This window comes from Sparus aurata, chromosome 7 (genome assembly GCF_900880675.1).
Source record: "Sparus aurata chromosome 7, fSpaAur1.1, whole genome shotgun sequence".
NCBI lineage: Eukaryota > Metazoa > Chordata > Actinopteri > Spariformes > Sparidae > Sparus > Sparus aurata.
The window spans coordinates 26742121-26760256 of NC_044193.1; the positions used below are offsets into that span (position 1 = coordinate 26742121).

Sequence of the window (18136 nt, forward strand, 5' to 3'; positions counted from 1 at the left end):
CAAATAAAATCACAGCCTTCACACTTTAAGGCTTTGGTTAATGCAATACCATTCTCCTCTTTTTTCTGTGCTATCACCTTTGCTTTAAGTCATCACACTTAGGTAAGACTGGTAACAAACAACCAAAGCCCCTATGTATAGTAAAAAAAACACAGGATGATACCACGTTTGCAGAATATTATTTTCCCCATTGGTCGAGTGATGGAAAACCCTTTCTTCAGAAATGTATTTTATTCTATTTTGCTCCCCGCCATTTCATTTACCCTCATTTCTCACATCTCCTGCTGGTTCAAGTTTTCTATTATTTTGCTCTAAGCCTTGTTTCCCATATGGCTCTTCTTCTCAGTCACTATCTGGATAATCTTTCTTTTTCTCCTCTGCCTGCTAAGACCTCACTCCTCTGCGGGCTCTCGCCCCCCACACCCCATGTCCACCATGCCCCACAATAACAGGATTGCTAGTTGTGACACAGCCCATGTGCCAGCATAGTGAATGAAGCTCAGCTGATTCCCATGGGGCTCTGAAAGGGCTGAGAGACGCACACTCACACACAGGGCTCTTTGACTATATGATACTATTATAGAAAGTCACGTGCAGACATGCACCCATGCTGCATAATCACACACACACACACACACACACACACACACACACACACACACACACACACACACACACACAAGCGCACACAGACACACACACACACACACACACAAGCGCACACAGACACACACACACACACACACACACCACACACCCTTCTACATTCAGATGGCTATGGCTCCTCCTAGTCATTCCTGCATCCATCCTGGGCCGTTATCCAGACTTGGGGCCCGGTTGAGCCGAGGCCACCCCACCGGATCTGTGCCCAGGACACTAGACTCACACAGCGAACACACAGAGGCTGCATTATTCTCACAACGTGACTGAAGATGTGCAAGATGACTGCATTAACTGACATGCAGCAGGCTTCTGGTGCGGTGTGTCTGTCATATGAAAAGGGATTTTAGAAGCAGAAACCTGACTGTGCGAAGCCGACGATGTTTGATACTTTGTGAGCATGTATGTATGGGTGTGCAATTTTTACTGTATTTCCACGTATTTAAATGCACTGTGACTGATCAAATTGTATCCAGTTAAAGGAAAGAGTCAAGATCTGACAACTAAAACCATTGCTAGCTGCAGGCAGAAACAAGTGGCCACATTAAGAGAAGTATGTAAATAATGTTAATCTCTGTGGACCTTGAAAGTAACCCTTCAATCGGGAAATATGTGCAAATCCAGCAGGCAGGTGTAAATATCATACATCTTAATCTTATCTAGCAGCCCATCTTGATTTGCTCCCCTCCTGTTAAAAGCCTGTTCATATGCTGGAAAATATATGACAAGACAGAACAGGCTGTGAAAACACTGAACAGTACTCACTGATTTTTTTTCTGTTATGTTTTGGTTTGTTTTCCGTCATGCTCCTTGGAGGCACATATACTGAACAGGGACTTGAATCTGGGTAACACACACTCTTGTGTGGTGTGGTAAAAACATGAATCGTTCTTTTTCTGAGACAAATACAGCAAACAGTTGAGGTCTCACTAGGGGCCTTACCTAAAACTACCTGAAAGCTGAACCAACCTACAAATTAACAACATTTTGTCTCCTGTCTGTCTGTCTGTCTGTCTTGTCTGTCTGTCTGTCTGTCTGTCTGTCCAGATGGCTGGCCTGCAGGTGGGCAGGAAGATCCATACCATCAATGAGGACCTGCTGTTCCTCAGGTCCTTCTCCGAAGTGGAAACCATGATCAACCAGTCCTTTTGCATACGACGCTCTCTGCGGCTGCTGGTCACCACCAAGGCCAAGGAGTGAGGAAACGCACACAAACACCCAAAGAAACTGGTATACACACACACACAGACACACACACATATGGTGCACTGGTCTGACTGGTCTTTTCTCATCCAGGATTGTGAAGATCCCCGACAACCCACACAGCCTCTCCTTCAGACTCTGTGGCTCGGCCCCTCCTCATGTCCATGCTGTCAGGAAAGGTGAGTGACAGTCACAAGAAAGGAAGGATATAGTGTAAAATATCGTTTTTAAAGGTAAAAGGACACCAACAGTTACAGGATATATGAAAGTAGTCTGTTGAGTGGTTTAACAGTTCACAACTCCCAGGGAGGCGTAATTAAATTCACATATCTTGAATTCAGCTACAAGTGACATGTTTTGATTATGACCCCAACCCCGGAGCTCTCGGAACAGATATCTAAGAAATTGTTATTGCAAAATCAGTACTAGTAGCTGCTTTGAAAGTGTTGGAAAGACAAAAAATTCCGACTGAATTCAGGGGAAAGATGAGGTAACACTAGCCTCTAACCACCTGTTACTTTCTGCTTTTAGTGAGGCTCTATTAGGTTTTTATGGCCACCTGTCAGCCAGACAGCCTGTGGTCAGGGTTCAAACCCCTAATAGGCCAAACTCTGCTTTTAAAACACACACATGCATGTGCACACACACACACACACACACACACACACAATGCTCTGTGTTCAGAGATGAAAGTGCAATAGGTTACTTAAAAGACACCAACTCTTTTCTTCTACCCCCTGCTCTGTCCTCACAACCTCCTCACCAGATGTTTAGACTGACTCGAAATAGAAAAATGAAAGATTTATAACAAATTGAACGAGGGATGAATCCCAATGTGTAAACCAGACAGGAGGAGGAGAGGACATGCACAAAAACTGCAAGGAGAGAAGCCACCAATTGGTGCATGGAAGGAATGTGATCTCCTGGTTTTACTTTCTTTATTATGGCAGGGGGACCTCTCTGTTTTCTCTCCCTCTCAGTTGTCCCTGTTTCTCTTCTTTTCCTCCCGTTGCAACACCCCTCCTTTTTCTTTTTCCCAGTGTCTTGAGGAGCATTTTTTTCCGTCTGAGTTGTTTTTTCTGCTCCTAAATCAATTCCCGTGTGTGATATCCATGCATGGGTCAAGTAGCCCCAGGGTTAGGTAATTGCTGGCACCTTGGGGGGAAATGATGCCAGCGCTGGTATTTTTAGGTCGGAGAGGAAGATGATGGAGGTGTTGATTGGACTTCCAGGCTGTAAAGCCATTAGGAGTTGGGTACAGCGTGTTACAGCACGAACTGAGTAATTTTCTATTTTCCTGGAGGAACAAAAGGGGTGACCTTCTGTACAGATGATATTTTTAGGAAAAGACCCGCAGAAAGTGAACTCATGTACTTTGATTTAAGTATTTTGAGGATATTTCTGTGACATGTGAGATACCTGTGCAGCACTTTTCAATGTTTTTTTTAATGTTTTCATAATAGCCCAATGTGTTGTATACAGTTTCCCTGTAATTATACCACACTGTGACCTTTGACCGCTGATCCCGTGTTGACATACTGTAGGCTGGGAGGCGGCAGGGGCGGGTCTTCAGCCTGGCCAGGTCATCCTGAAGGTCAACGGCAATAACGTCAACCACAGTGACTACCAAGAGGTCCTGGAGCACTTCACTGCGCAGCACACTCACCAGGAGCCTCCCCAGTCGGTGAGGGGACACAAGAAAACACTCACATATAATCTTTTCTTTATCGCAGCAGGTTTTGTAACGAGGCAGAGCATTTACGAAGAGTAAAATACAATCTGGGATTCATCATCTCACTCTGTACATGGTGCCCAGTGGGTTTTTACAGTCTCTGTGTGTGTGTGTGTGGTATTGTGTCTCTCAATGTACCAGAGCACTTCCAGTGCACTTTATTTAAACTACAAATTAAATAATACCCAAGGAAGCATGATTAGTATCAGTTGGTATCAGAACACTCACTAAATTCACATTCCTACAGACCAAAGAACCTCAGTGACCCGGGCATTCCTGCTCTGAGACAGTACATAAAACAGTATTAACATCATGTAAAGCTGAATTAGCCACAGAAACTAAGTGAAAAACATATTTAAACTTAAAGGACTTCACTGACCTTTTCATCTCTGTATGATACCAAAGTGGTATCCTACAACATGTTTCTTCACTTCATCTGCATTCTTGGATCAGCAGTGGGTGGCCTACTGATCTCAAGACATAAATCGCTGGCTGTCACTTTGTCACTGCAGGCCAAATGTAGTTAGAGTTGAACATTTCTCAGCCCAAGATCCTGCCTGGAGTGCAAATGTAGCCCAAAGCTACAAATAACAGCTTGCCTCTTTCCACTGAATTTTCATCCACTCAAGGATGTTTGAATGTTTTTTAGAGTAACAATGTTTTATTGTTCAAGCAGAGTCATAACTGGATACTAGTATTTACACTCCATGCTACCTCTGTTCAGACTGCAAACCCCTTGTCATGTTGTTTAGACATGTTTGGGTCCAGGCTGTATTTTACAGGGCTGCAGTCAGGGTAAGATGTCTTCCTGACTGTATAAGCACATTGTTTTGTTTCATTTTATTTAGCTGCACCTGAACAGGCTCAGCTGAGCAGTCTTATTTTGGACTGGTTCCTGCAAATGTTTGCTGGTTCACTTTACAACATGATACATTTCCAGGATGTTGTTGATGTGGCTGACTGCTCGGTCGAGTTTGGGATGGTGCAGTCAGCCCTGGTTGCCTCGTCAGGTGAAAAGTGTTCACAGGGCATGTAGAAGTACTTCAGCTTCTTGCCTTTGAAGTCTGTAAATAAGGTGTGCACACCTTTTCAGCTTTGTTTCAAACACATTTTTAAAATATTTTTTATTTATTAATGATATTCCCTTTTTTAATTGGATCAAAATATTTTGGACATTCAGGGTGCCACAGTAGCTCAGTTGGTAGAGCGCACGCCCCATGTACAGAGGCTGTGTTGATTGATATACTCTGATAATTCATCTCTATCTGATCTTTTTCCCCCTAGTGTCAATGGGTATATCGTGCATTTGAGGATGTGGAAGAACTAGAAAGAGACCGAGGTGCAGGTGAGAAGGACGAGAGCCCTTTCAGACCTTATCCAGTTGAGAATGGCTCTGACCACGAGGAGGGGAACGGCACCAATGGAACAGGTGAGCCATAATGCTAAATCCTCCCAAATAGCTTTTTCTTTCAAATTCCTGAATGTATTTTTTTTTTTTTTAGATAATAGAGACATATTTTGAAATTCTGATTGAGGAGTTTTACAGGAGTCACTGCGGAATCATTCAAGAGAGTACTCTTATGTTTTGTACCTGTAGCAAATGTCAATAGCTGTGAGCATTAATTTGTGTGTGGCCCATCAGTCAGCAAATGCTTTTAGTGTTACTTGGGTGTGTCCTTTAATATGAACTGTAGCAGCTTTGTGTGTCTGTGTATACTGATTATCGGCTTGATGTTTTTGTTGTTTTTAATCTGTCACCGCCAAAAACATTACATCAGAATATTGTGACCCACCTAGAATGCTATTTTCAGATAGACTCTGAATCGGGTCATAATCATTATGTCAGTAAAAGTGGCCTCAACAATAGGTCATTTGCTTTGGATATAGAAATGTTTGAAAACAACCCTTCTACATGCTATACACATGCAGTAGTTAAAGTACAAAGACTGTGTACCTATACATGAGTCATTATTGAATAGATCTTTGATATTAATTTAGAACACAATTACTGCTAATTGCATGAAAAGTGTGCATGATTGATGAAAAATATGCTCCACAGACCACCGGCTGAGCAGACTCTCCCTCTCTGATGAGCTGCCTCTGGTCAGTATGACAGTCGATAACGTCCATCTGGAGCATGGTGTCGTCTACGAATACGTCAGCACTGCTGGCATTAAGAGCCATGTCCTGGAGAAGATGGTGGAGCCCAAAGGCTGCTTCAGCCTCACGGCTAAGGTAGTTATGGGAGAATGAAGTGAAGTTTGATTATCTTAAACATTCTACAAGGCACTACAACAGTCTCAATGTAATAATGAAGTCACTACAGGACCTTCATAACCAAATGAGACCATCAACAAGAGGACTGGCTATTTCTATAAAGTTATTTTAAAGGCCTGTCACTGGGTCGGAGGACCGACGCTGCTTTGTAGTGTATGATACGATATACTTTATTGTCCAGTTCAGGACAAGTGTGATACTGAACAAAGTTTACTTTATCTCACAATCATCGTATTACAGTTGTTATTTTTGCATAACACAAATACAAATATTACCTAATACATATGTTTTGCTGTTAAGTAAAGAAAATTAGTGTTAAAAGTATGTTCCATCTTGCCTTCTAGCCGGTTTAAGATAATTAGCATAGGAAGTGGGAGTGCTCATACTGATTCTGTCCACAGGGGCTGCCAGAATCAAACACAAAATTAAAGTTTCTTGTTGCTGCTTTAAGCTGATGAGTAAGATACTGAGGAGAAATACACCACAAGCCATACTTTCATTAATTTCATAGTTGTATGATGTTCATAAATCATAGAAGATCCCAACTTGGCTGTTCACCCGTTTGTGGGTCACTAATATTTGTTCAACTTGTACTATTATGACAGGAATCTAAAAGAAGCCAGGGAATTTTTTGCTTCACTGGTGGCTTTAGTTGTTGGTGTTGGAAATCTTACTGTTTAACTAGATGAAAAAAAAAGCTTTGCTGCTACTAGAAACACTATTTTTACTCTGATTGTAATCATGTTTCTAATCTTTATTGTAGGAGAGATCAGTCCTTAGCAATGTTTCTTGTCGCTACAGATCCTGGAGGCATTTTCTGGTGATGACAGCCTCTTTGTTCGGAACTGCAGCCAGCTCATCTCCCAGAGCGACCGAGTGGTTACCATGCCTCAGTTCGAGTTCAGACAAATCTGTGACACCAAGCTGGAGAGCATCCGACGGCGTATTAGCAGCTATCAGCAGGTATAAAGAAAAACTTCTGCACTCTGTTCAACATATCCATGTGACTCGTTACAGAAAAGAAGGTCTCTTAATTTCTGATATTAACTTATAAACACATATTAAAGGTTTTAAGAGTGGCTGCCTTTCTTGTGTTGATGTGTCTATTAATCATACGAATTAAATACTTAAACAAATTTGATAATAATAGACATAATCTCATGTCCTTAACCTTGTCCTTACATTTTTTTTTCTATTACTCAAAACAGTAAGACCTCTTTTTAACTAACGGGCCTATGATACAACAAGTGTTGTATCATAGGCAACTGGACATGTTTCAGCTTCTTAAATAGGTTCAACTTCTCATCCAAGAGGCTTCTTCAAATCTAACTAACTGGAGGGGAGTTCAGGCTTTTTAACTCTGTGTGGGAGTGTCCTTTCAGAGTTGTTAAGGACATATGTGAGATCTTGGGGTCGTTGATCCAGCAAGCCTTCTTGTTGGTTGCTAGGGCTAGGTGAGCCCAGGTGTGAATGGTTGTTAAGCTGTCTGGGGAGGAAACTCAGTACTGCATTGTAGGTGGGTGATAAATAATGTCGTAGGCCTCCTCCTTTGTTCAAAGACAGTCGTCTGTTTGAAAATTATTGGATTCTTTTACTCCACTTTTAAACCATCTGTCCTTTCTGGCCAAGGTTTTTTACGTTGTTGTCCTCAAAGGAATGATATCTCTCCTTCAGGCCCTTGTGTGTTGTGCAAATTGTTTATGGAGAGATTGTTTGTCTTCCCGTTGTACAAATCTATGCTGCCCTGGCTGCATTGAACAGTATGAACTACATTATTCTGTTTATGCCTGGGTGTTTTGTCATTAAGGTGGACAAGTTCCTGCTTTCAGCATGTCGGTAGGTTTGAAGTGAACCAGGATGTGATGTTTATTGAAGATCCTCCTGAGTTTCTCATTTATTCCCGTAACATAAGAAATTACGATGTTGTTGAGTTGCCTATGATACAGCTCTTTCCAAGACCTGGATGACTGAGAACCTTCATCAACTTAAAGATTACTTTACATCATCAACCTTCATTTTGTCTGTCATTATTTTGTATTCCTGAGTCATATTTTCTGCTATGGTGACCATGTTTTGGGTTTATTAAAAACACATATTGTAAATAGTAAAGCTGTCAGTCATGCCGCCTCCTGCTCCCCATAATATTTCCCCTTTTTTCACCCAGTTTTCCCTGGAGCTGAAGAACAAGGCGTGGCCCTCCTTCAGGCAGGCTGGCATTCGCCCTCATCCACTGGGCTGCATGGACTTTGTTCCCACCAACTGCCACGTCAACTGCATGCAGGTCTCTTACCCCAAGAGCACTACCTCTGCTGGCAGGACATTCAGCATCCGCTTTGGGCGCAAGAACTCTCTGTTCGGCCTTGATCCTGACCAAGGTAGAGGGAACACACGCGCACACTGCTTTCCGAAAAGATTTGAACATCATTGCAATCTTTGTCACACACTCAACTGCTTAAAAAATAAGCTTCACTGAGATCCATCCCCTTCATGATAATAAAGCTTAACCCACTTAACACCAGCTCAGGGATCGTTTTGACTAATTACCCTCTGTGACCATCTAAATCCCCGCAGCACAGAGAAGGGAATGTCACCCCGAGCCCTCACACAGTAGCCATAAGGTATCAACAAGGATTCCCGTCGTAAATTAAATGAGTGGTTTGCTATTAAGACTCCATTAGCCCCGAGCCACACTCATGTTATTGACATGAGAAGGGAATGAATGATGTCAGCAAAGAAGGTGCCTCAGTCGCAGTGTGTCGGTCAGGAATGTGTGTCATTCATTCAGCGCTGCTGTTGCAGAGGTCAGAGGTGAGAGAAAGAGAGAGTGACTGGAAATGTAGTGTCACCAATTAATAAGAGGCCAAAACATTAAGAAATCTTTTATCCATGTATTCAGAAAACAAATTCTCTCTTCTGTTTTTATGACTGGACTTTACTGTGACACAGCTTGCTATTAATTAGCCTTTAGGCTTGGCTGCTGAACCTTCTCTTCTCTCAGCAAAGATGAAAATGCAATACAGCTGTCTAGACAGCAGACAGTTAGCATTGCTTGCATTGTTCCACAGGCACCAGCTGCAAGTCAGACATCTGCCTCGCAGTTGTAATGACGAGATATTCAGCTCTGGTGCCTTTCAGCCTGCGTTCTGCAGGCTCGAGCAGACAGCAGCGGCAAGCACAGTGTTTTATCTAGTGACAGGCACTAGTCTTTAGTGTTTTAATTAAAAGGCTTATTACCTGAGACAATGCCAAATGTCCTCCTGAAGCACTGTTCATTGGGTTTTAATGGTATGAGTGGAATCTACATAACAGGCCCTCTCCATTTAATCGTAGTGGTTTGCTGTCTTATAATAGTACACAATCCATGTTCATCGCAAGAACTTAATCTGTCTGCAGTTTTTGGATGTCTCAGGTTATTGCAGCTTAGTTTGGCATTCAACCCAAGCAAACAGTTTTGCATCCTGCTCCCCTGTGTGCATATCAGTTGCAGAAGTGCCCTTTAAGAAGTTGTTTTTTCCATCAAGTCTAAATGGAGAACAGACAAGAGTGTTACTTCATAGGGTTTTGAACATCTGTTGTAGATATAATTGTCAGAGAGTGAAGACGTTTCATTTACCCACTGCAAACATGTTGTTTATCCTCTCCTCTCCTCTCCTCTCCTCTCCTCTCCTCTCCTCTCCTCTCCTCTCCTCTCCTCTCTTGTAGCACAATTGAACCCCATGTCACACACCCAGCACTGTGTGACCAGCATGGGAGCTCCTTCCTGGAACTGTACTGGCCTCGATGGGGATGAGGTAGATGACAATGGCGAGTTGATCGTCGATGGAGGGGATGGGTTGTCGGACAATCGGCGGAGTTGTCACGGGGAAGGCGGGTTAAGCTTTCTGCTCAAACAGGAAGACACAGAAACCCAGGACTCCTACATTCACTTGTATAGCCGCCTGGACGTTGCTGTGAGGGAGATGAAGCAGTATGTTGCTCAGATAGATGTGTAAGTGACTATCACATATAAATCTCTTATCTCTGTCTCCATGTCAAGTGTCATCCATTAAATAAATCCATTCAGGAAATATTTTTCAGCTCCAACAGCTGGTGTTGTTATCAAATATTGGCATTCCACTGGTGTTTATATGTGAGTGACTATTTTTGTAGCCTTCACAGTGACATTTAGAGTTCTGTGCATAAAAAGCTTAGAGCTGTTATCCCCACAGCAGCCTCCCGAGGCTGTTCGTCAGCCTCTCTTTGTCTGTCTGCCCTTTGCCTTGTTTAAAGCTGAGGATTTACAAAAGGAACATTCTTCAGGCCCAAAATATTTATGGGCCAGGCCCAGTACAGGAACAGGGAGTGAGGCCAGGATAACATCAAGAGAAAGAGACACATATTGTGCTGAGGAAGGGGTGTGACAATGTGGATGAATAGATGAATTGTGAGGACAGAGTGTATTATAATATAGATAAAAGCCTAATACTGTCTTGACTTTTTGTTGCGAGATTTTAATACCAATACACCTCATACCTCTAAATCTATCAGCTAAAAATATATCACGAGATATGTATCATTCTACATGCTAAAAAGAAACGCCAAAAAAGTTTTGGAATAATGTCATTTTATCTATTAATTTATTCCGTCAGCCTCTTGTCATCTATCACCGAGCCGACGCAACTCCAAGGAGAAGGTGGGGAGCCTCCTGTTTATGAGCAGAGTCAACCACCTTCTCTGGCCCCCTGTGAGGATGGCTGTGACCAGGACAAGGTAGAGCAAGGCGGCATTAAAAGAGTCTGCTTCAAAGTGAACGAGGAGGACCAGGAGGACTCGGGTCATGACACGATGAGCTACAGGGACTCCTACAGGTAAAGACTGCATCACAAATAAACCAAACAGATTTCTGAAGTTGCTTGTAGTTTCCGATCATATCTCATTATTTGGTTCTCAAAAAGCTGCTTCTTAAAATGTACAATTATTGTTGATGTTTGGTAAATATCTATATTTACCCGGTATAGGTGCATCTTTATAAAACACAAGAAAGGAGATATGGAACACCCTCTTACATCTGGATTTGTAACTGTGGACTAACTAACATGTAACTGCAGCATGAACAACCTTCAACGTTTCTGCCCTACTCTACAAACCTATAATGCTGCTCATTTCCCCCTGTTTGAGGCTTGAATTCATTCCAGATGTTGGCATTGTAACCAAGATCGAGGGCTAAAAATGACTTTGGTCAGATCTGGTTATGTCATTTACTTGTTGTGAATACATTCGGATGTTTCTGTGTGTGTGTGAGAGAGTGTGTGTATGTGCACGGTTCACTGGGCAGTGCTCCACTGAGCCCCACCCTCCACCACCCACTAAGCTGTAGTTATTGGTTGTTGGTGCGGTGGGCTGGTGTATAATAGAGCCAAATGTTTGGGGCGCGGCCTCCTCACCCACTCTGTCATTAAGGCCCCGGCCACGCCATGTGAAACGCGACTACCTCATCGCAATAAAATGTAAAGGAAAATGTAGGCTGTAGTATGTGTGGTGCTATCACACACACCCGTACAAACAAAAGCACACACACACACACACACACACACAAACACACACACACACACACATACACACACACTGTGAGGTGTTTACTCCAGGTTGTGAAGCTCATTGCAAAAAATACTCAAGGTGGTAACATAAGGCTGTACTGTGATTGTGAATGAATCATGCATTATCGTTCCTGTGTTCCAGAAGAGGCTGGTGAATCTTTTTTGTCTTCCTGAGTTAATCAGACATTTAAGCCTGAAGTGGTGACAGAACACAGCAGAGCTCTGCGGTCAGAGGTCACTGGCGAGTACAGCTTGTCAGGAACATAATGTGAGAACAAGGACAGAAGAGACTGGTTTTATACACACAGAGACAGACAGAAACAGGGGGTGGAAGACAGAAAAGTGCAAATTAAGGAAAGAAGAGTGTGTGAAGAAATCATAGTAAAGGAGTGATTGTGCCAAACTCTGGTACATTTTGTCTTCCATAAATCTTTGGTTATTTGGTGTCCCACCATGTGTGTGTGTGTGTGTGTGTGTGTGTGTGTGTGATTGTAGTTCACTCCTGGTATCAGAATGCATCTCAAGTGACAACCTGTGATTGATCTCTCTTGATTGCCTGTTAAGTCAACCAATCGGGGACTACAACCGGAAATTAGCCGTAAAAGCTAAAGCTGCTCCTTTTACTGTAAAGTTCAATTAAGGAGACTGTCCATGTCATAATAAACAAATAAACAATAAACAATCTTCTTTTGTAGTTTAATATTTCAAATGGTCCTATTCATCCCTTCTGTTTATTTAAACAAGAGCCTACACAGAATCCAAAACAGACGAGACAGTTTTTTCTTGGCAAACCAGCTCAAGATGTTACACTTAGCGACAGTAAATGAACCTTAGCTTGTAGACATTGAAAAGAAAGTGCAGGTAAAATTTGTTTCCAATGATTTAGCACTTTGGTTTTCCCAGATGTTTCTGCACAAACAGAAAATTCAAGTGGCTTTAATGCATGCTGGCCTTTTCGTCCATTGATATGTCATTTTATCGTTGTGAACACTACATGTAGCAATAGACCGTGTGCAAATGGAACATGACTACAGTTTTAGAATAAAGCTCAGAAGACGCTGTTAATGAGCTTTCACTGGGATCCCAATGTGCAGTTGGGAGTATATTCTCTGCTGCATTTAATGCTGTGAATACATCACACTGTATATATTTCAATGCAAATGTGAAAGGGACCTCTGTGTGTGTGTGTGTGTGTTTGTGTGTGCATGCATGTGTGTGCGTGGTTTAGATTTAGGCCAGGTCCGCTACTACGAGCAGGATAATTGTCACAGTGGTGTTCACACTTTTGGCAGGAGGTGTGTGGCTAAATTTGGAAATCACCTTGTGTGTGTGTGTGTGTGTGTGTGTGTGTGTGTGTGTGTGTGTGTGTGTGTGTGTGTGTGTGTGTGTGTGTGTGTGTGTGTGTGTGTGTGTGTGTGTGTGTAAGAGAGAGAGGGTGTTTATGCACATGCAGGAGCAGATAGCCAGAAGGGGAGTAATACAGGACACACAGGGAGAGAGGGAATTGTGTGTATATGAGGCAACAAATAAAGAGAAAAGCAATAGGAGGCCTGAAGTCTGCTGAGGGAAGGAGTACAAAGACAAAAACTTTGTGTGTTTGTGAGTGTGTGTGAATAAAAGCCAACAGAGAATTCAGGCCAAACTACTAAAAGATGGTTATATTAACTCTTTCGCCATAATTGTAGCAGCTCTGACTTTGCCAACCTCCCCCCTCTACCACCACAAACACACATTCACACAACTGCGCACGCACACATTAGGCACCACAGAATAACTCGGCAGGTGATATCCGACCCCCGCTCCCCCACTTTGTCCTCCAGCCAAAATAGCAAAGGAGAATAGCAAAGGAAGACAAAGCCAGTGTTGTCGTTTTTTAGCTCGTAGTCACTTGTAGGCCATTTGTCATGGTAATTCAACTTGTGAATCATTCAGAGCTCCTCTGAGGGGATCGCGAGCGTGCTCACTTGAAGCGATGTATAATTTGAGCCACGTAAATCTTCCGCATGCTCCTGGTAATCTTGTTGAATCACGCAGTCGTATAACTATAAATACCAGACTATGTCGTTTTGCAAAATTGTCTGAGGCAGGTTGAAGTTCTCTGCACACGCCAGTATGAAAGAATACACTGACATCTGAGCTAAAAGACGCTCACAGCATCCAAAAAGAACATGTGTTTATAAAGGTGTGTTTGTGTGAATATGTGAGCTGCATCTCAGTGTCCAAGTCTTATGTACACATTTCTTATCATTCAGTTGTTTTGGATTCTAATGCAGCTACAGTTGACTGAATGCTTCTCAGTCTAAACCAGCGGTGGTAGTTTCTGTGAGAAGCGTTTAATTACCTTTGGTCTCACATACAGTAAATCAGAAAAGGCATTTACAATCAGAGGGATTATTCGGCAGCATAATTACAAGACACAGCTTTCCAAATCCTCTCTGTGGTTTAAGAACAGAATGAACCCTTCGCTTTATAATGTATTTTAACTATGTGCATTTGTGTTTATATGCATTTTTACAGTGAATGCAACAGCAACAGAGATTCAGTCCTGTCCTACACCAGTGTGCGAAGTAACAGCTCTTACCTGGGGAGTGATGAGATGGGATCAGGTAAAGGAGACAAATCTTTTTTGTCCGTCTGTTAATATAGATTATTCTGTAGAGCTTTACATTTTTGATGTTTCCATACAGACATGCCATTACAATATCTGTCCTTTCATCTCCAGCCACGTTTGAATGAAACAATATTCATTCCGGTCCAATTTCGAGTAAACATGAGAAAAAACTTTGTTTCTGTCCAAATAGACAACACTGCTAAAACAAATTCAACATAAACAACATAAGCTAGGCTAAAGCAAACACATGCTTGCAGAGTGTCAAACAAAGACAAGAAATCAAGAATATTTGCATGAGAATTAATCTTTTCTTTGCCAACATGATTTCCTTTAGTTTGTAATAATGTTGGTCATATGTCATGCTTTCAGAGTCCCAAACAGAAATACCGTAGATATTTCCTGGAGGTGACTGTGGTCAGATATTCTAGACACGTCATTTCATAACCAACACATTCTGTGCTGTGAGCCAAGTATGTGTCCACAGCTGTTTATCAATTTGTTTTTTATCAGCAGCAAGTCTCAAAAAGCCCACAATGAGACACTCTATTAGAACGATTTATTACTCTACATCCTCTCCAACTTGATGCATCAGTATTTATATGAAAACAGATGGATAGAGATGTGTTTAATAAATGCAGATGGTCAAATGAAAATAAACGCTGGTGTCCAAATGTGTGATTTCTCCTCAACTCTTTGTTTGGTGTTTATTGGCTCCTAGGTGATGAGCTGCCGTGCGACATGAGGATTCCATCGGACAAACAGGACAAGCTGCATGGCTGCCTCGAGCACCTTTTCAACCAGGTTAGTTCTGGAGTTCAGTTTGGGGTAATTAGTTCATTTCTTTTATGAAGATTAGCATAGCAGATACGTCAGGAATCCACATCAGTCTAATCCTAATTTCAACAAAACGTTACAGTGATCTTCAGTGAGGACTGACTGAGAGTTTAAGCTCAGCCAAAAGATTTAAAACTGAAAGATGGTGAAACAAGAACATACACACATGTAAGCATTAAACCCCCCACCACTGCCACCAAAGCATTTGGAACAGATGATTGCGATAGTAATCAGTCCACATCTGGGCTGAGTTACCTCGTGGAGCTCTCTGTCCTCTGGTCAGGATCCTGCTTTTCTCTCTCATCTTTCACTTGACCTCCTTTCTTTCTCTCCTTACTCGCACTGGTACATGGCTTCAGTTAAAGAAATCCAACCTCATCTCTTCTTACCAGCATTACATGTCCTGTGACTCCACTTGCAAGGTACACTCACTTTGGCTGCTGTAGTTCTTTCCACATGTAAACAGCAGCTCAGGGGGCCTGCAAACACAAGCCTTGTTGTTGTTACTGCTGCAGGACCTTCGCCAGAAGCTATTGCAGAGGTGTGTGTGTGTGTGTGTGTGTGTGTGAGAGAGAGAGATGAGGTAGCTGAAAGAAGAAAAGAAGATGTATGGAATATGAGGGGAGAAGGACAAATGAAGCCTGACTGATTACCTGACAATCACGTGTCTGTATGTGTGCATCTGTGCTTTTATTTCTGCATACAGGTCGACTCCATCAACAGCCTGCTCAAAGGACCTGTCATGGCCAAGGCCTGCGAGGAGACCAAGCACTTTTACTCTGACCACAGCCAACCAGGTACATATCTATTTGTGTCTGTGTGTGTGTGTGTGTGTGTGTGTGTGTGTCTCTCTCTGTGTGTGTGTCTGTGTGTGTGGAATGCTTGACAGTGAGGGGAGGTGTCATCATCCTGCTGTTAATACAGCTGTTACACAACAGTTACACACTCTCACTTTCCTGGTTTTATGTACACAGAGTTCCGCCAGACAGAAGATTGGACCGTTCGTTGTCGTTACATTATTCACAAGAACATCCAGGAGGACCCCTGGAACCTGCCCAGCTCTATCAAAACCCTGGTGGAGAGCCTGCAGAGATTTGTGGATGGTTAGTAGACCGTGGACACACACACACACACACACACGTGCACACATGTACATGTGATGGTATACAGTTACGATCAGTCGCTCCATCTTGTTTTTCTTCTTCCTCTACAGATGGAAAGAACCAGCTCCTCTTGGCTCTGCTCAAGTGCACAGGTAGAGTAACATGTCTGTGTTTTATAGAAATCATCTCAATAATCAAAACCGATAGAGCCCAGTTGTAATTTTCCATAAAATTAACAGAGAGTACAGTCACGCAGATTTCAGTAGAATGCAGCAGGAACAGTCTCATAACTGGAGTATTTTAAATCATTCCAAAAGTGTAGAGTTCTCCATCCAATAAAGTCATCCATTGTATGAAAGTACAGACAGTCTACGTTAGGACATCTGCAGCCTTCAAATATCTTCAAGGTTATTAATTTATAACAAAAATGTTTTTTAAATGTTAAGAACGCAGTTTCATGGAATTTAATGAGCTTTTATTTTTTGGTTTGTCACTTCAGCTTTGAAACAAAGTACATCGTCTCTGATATTAATCATGAACAGCCAAATATGATAGCCATATAACAAATTATGTTTTGATTTCATCACATCTGCTCTATTGCAACGAGACAGAGCAGATGTTCAAATGTCTTTAGTTTGCTGCATAATTGTATTAAAAAGTTCTCCAGCATTGTTTTAATTTTCCAGGTCAGAATCATATCCAGGTGGTTATTCTGTGTTTATACAGGAATATGGGTTGGTGTCAGAGCACACGATGCTCTAGTCACTTTGAACTGTGCACAGTGGCAGATGGTGCTAGTTAATGGGAGATATCCTCTCGGGGGAACCGGGCTAATGGAATAAAATATATGTACTGGAGCAACTCCAGGACACGAGTAATGAGGAAGGTGAACTCCCTCCATCATTCTCTGACATCAAACCTCTCTCCCTCTCCAACCCTCAAACACCAGACACGTCTCTCCAGCTGCGGCGGGATGTGATCTTCTGCCAGGCAGCAACGGCCGCCCTGTGCACACTGGCGGAGCAGTTGTTGGCGGCATTGCGGTCGCGGTTCAACAACGCTGGTGAATACCAGGAAGATGGCAAGGAGACCAGCCGCAAGTGGCTGGAGCAGATATCTGTCATTGGCGTGCTGCTGCACTTCCAGTCCACACTTGCCCCACACCTGGTGAGGACAGGTTTTCTCACGCAGCCCCAGTTTGTACTAAAGTTCTTACCTAATGAAGTTTTAAGTTAAAATCTGAATGTAGGTGCCCAAGTTGTTTTCACTGTTGTGATGTTTTCTGGGTCTTTATGGCTTTCTCGCCGTGCAGCTGTCTTACAACGATCAAAACACTCTTCCTGGTGCCACTTCTGAGCATTCTTTCTCTCCTCCGGCAGAAAGAGGAGCGGACCATGCTGGAAGACACCAAGGCAGCCCTGTTGGATTTGGACAAAGTCACTGTGTTCTTCAGGCAACTGGAGGATGAGTGTCTAGTCGCAAGTAAGAGACTCTATCAACAAAGACTGACTCGTCTCATTCAAACCTCACTGCTGCTAATGAGCAGCTGTATGGTTTGACCAACTCTGAATAAAGTTCCATTATGTGGATGTATGGTAGCTATTGAGGGGGAAATTGCCATTTTGCCATCGCAGATTTCATTTTCTTTTCAGTGCTGAGCAAGTGAATAGGGAGCTAAAACAACACTGTAATAGCCCCATAAATCATCTTAAACAAGGGCAGAGAATCGTCCTTGTTGTCCTTGTGTAACAGATAAGATGGTTCCTTCCTGACAGGCTGTGACGGGCTTCATTTAATCTTAAATCCTGCTCTGAGACACATGAAATACTAACACATGTATGCGGATACACATACATAATATTTTTGCACCAGATGCAGCATATGCTTTTGGAGCATGAAAATTGATTTTGTGGTTTGCATCACCTTTGTCCTGGCAAACAGCTGAAGTTAGCAACATTTATTTCAGAGTAAGCACTCAAATACAATAGTGTACTGCAACACTTTCATCTGAAGGTGCACCCGGATTGTTCATATTGTGAGCACCTTGACATAAGTGTGTGTGTACGTTAAGTTCAAGACCTGGGCGTGTTTGTGCATTTAATAACCTCAGTAATCACCGGGGCTCCTTCCATGGCCACCA

General features: G+C 42.6%; 1 protein-coding gene across 3 annotated transcripts in view; it reads left to right on the forward strand.

Moving 5' to 3' along the window:
* prex1 (phosphatidylinositol-3,4,5-trisphosphate-dependent Rac exchange factor 1) overlaps positions 1-18136 on the forward strand; it is an 82100-nt gene that overhangs the window by 56253 nt on the left and 7711 nt on the right. For all 3 annotated transcript variants that reach the window (XM_030423009.1, XM_030423012.1, XM_030423010.1), the window contains exons 18-33: positions 1708-1856; positions 1957-2042; positions 3408-3547; positions 4880-5024; positions 5655-5830; positions 6674-6835; positions 8037-8247; positions 9575-9860; positions 10501-10719; positions 13966-14054; positions 14778-14860; positions 15600-15690; positions 15868-15996; positions 16107-16148; positions 16946-17163; positions 17376-17478. In XM_030423009.1, the coding sequence (XP_030278869.1) occupies positions 1708-1856; positions 1957-2042; positions 3408-3547; positions 4880-5024; positions 5655-5830; positions 6674-6835; positions 8037-8247; positions 9575-9860; positions 10501-10719; positions 13966-14054; positions 14778-14860; positions 15600-15690; positions 15868-15996; positions 16107-16148; positions 16946-17163; positions 17376-17478 (2329 nt within the window). The remainder of the gene's footprint in view (positions 1-1707; positions 1857-1956; positions 2043-3407; positions 3548-4879; positions 5025-5654; positions 5831-6673; positions 6836-8036; positions 8248-9574; positions 9861-10500; positions 10720-13965; positions 14055-14777; positions 14861-15599; positions 15691-15867; positions 15997-16106; positions 16149-16945; positions 17164-17375; positions 17479-18136) is intronic.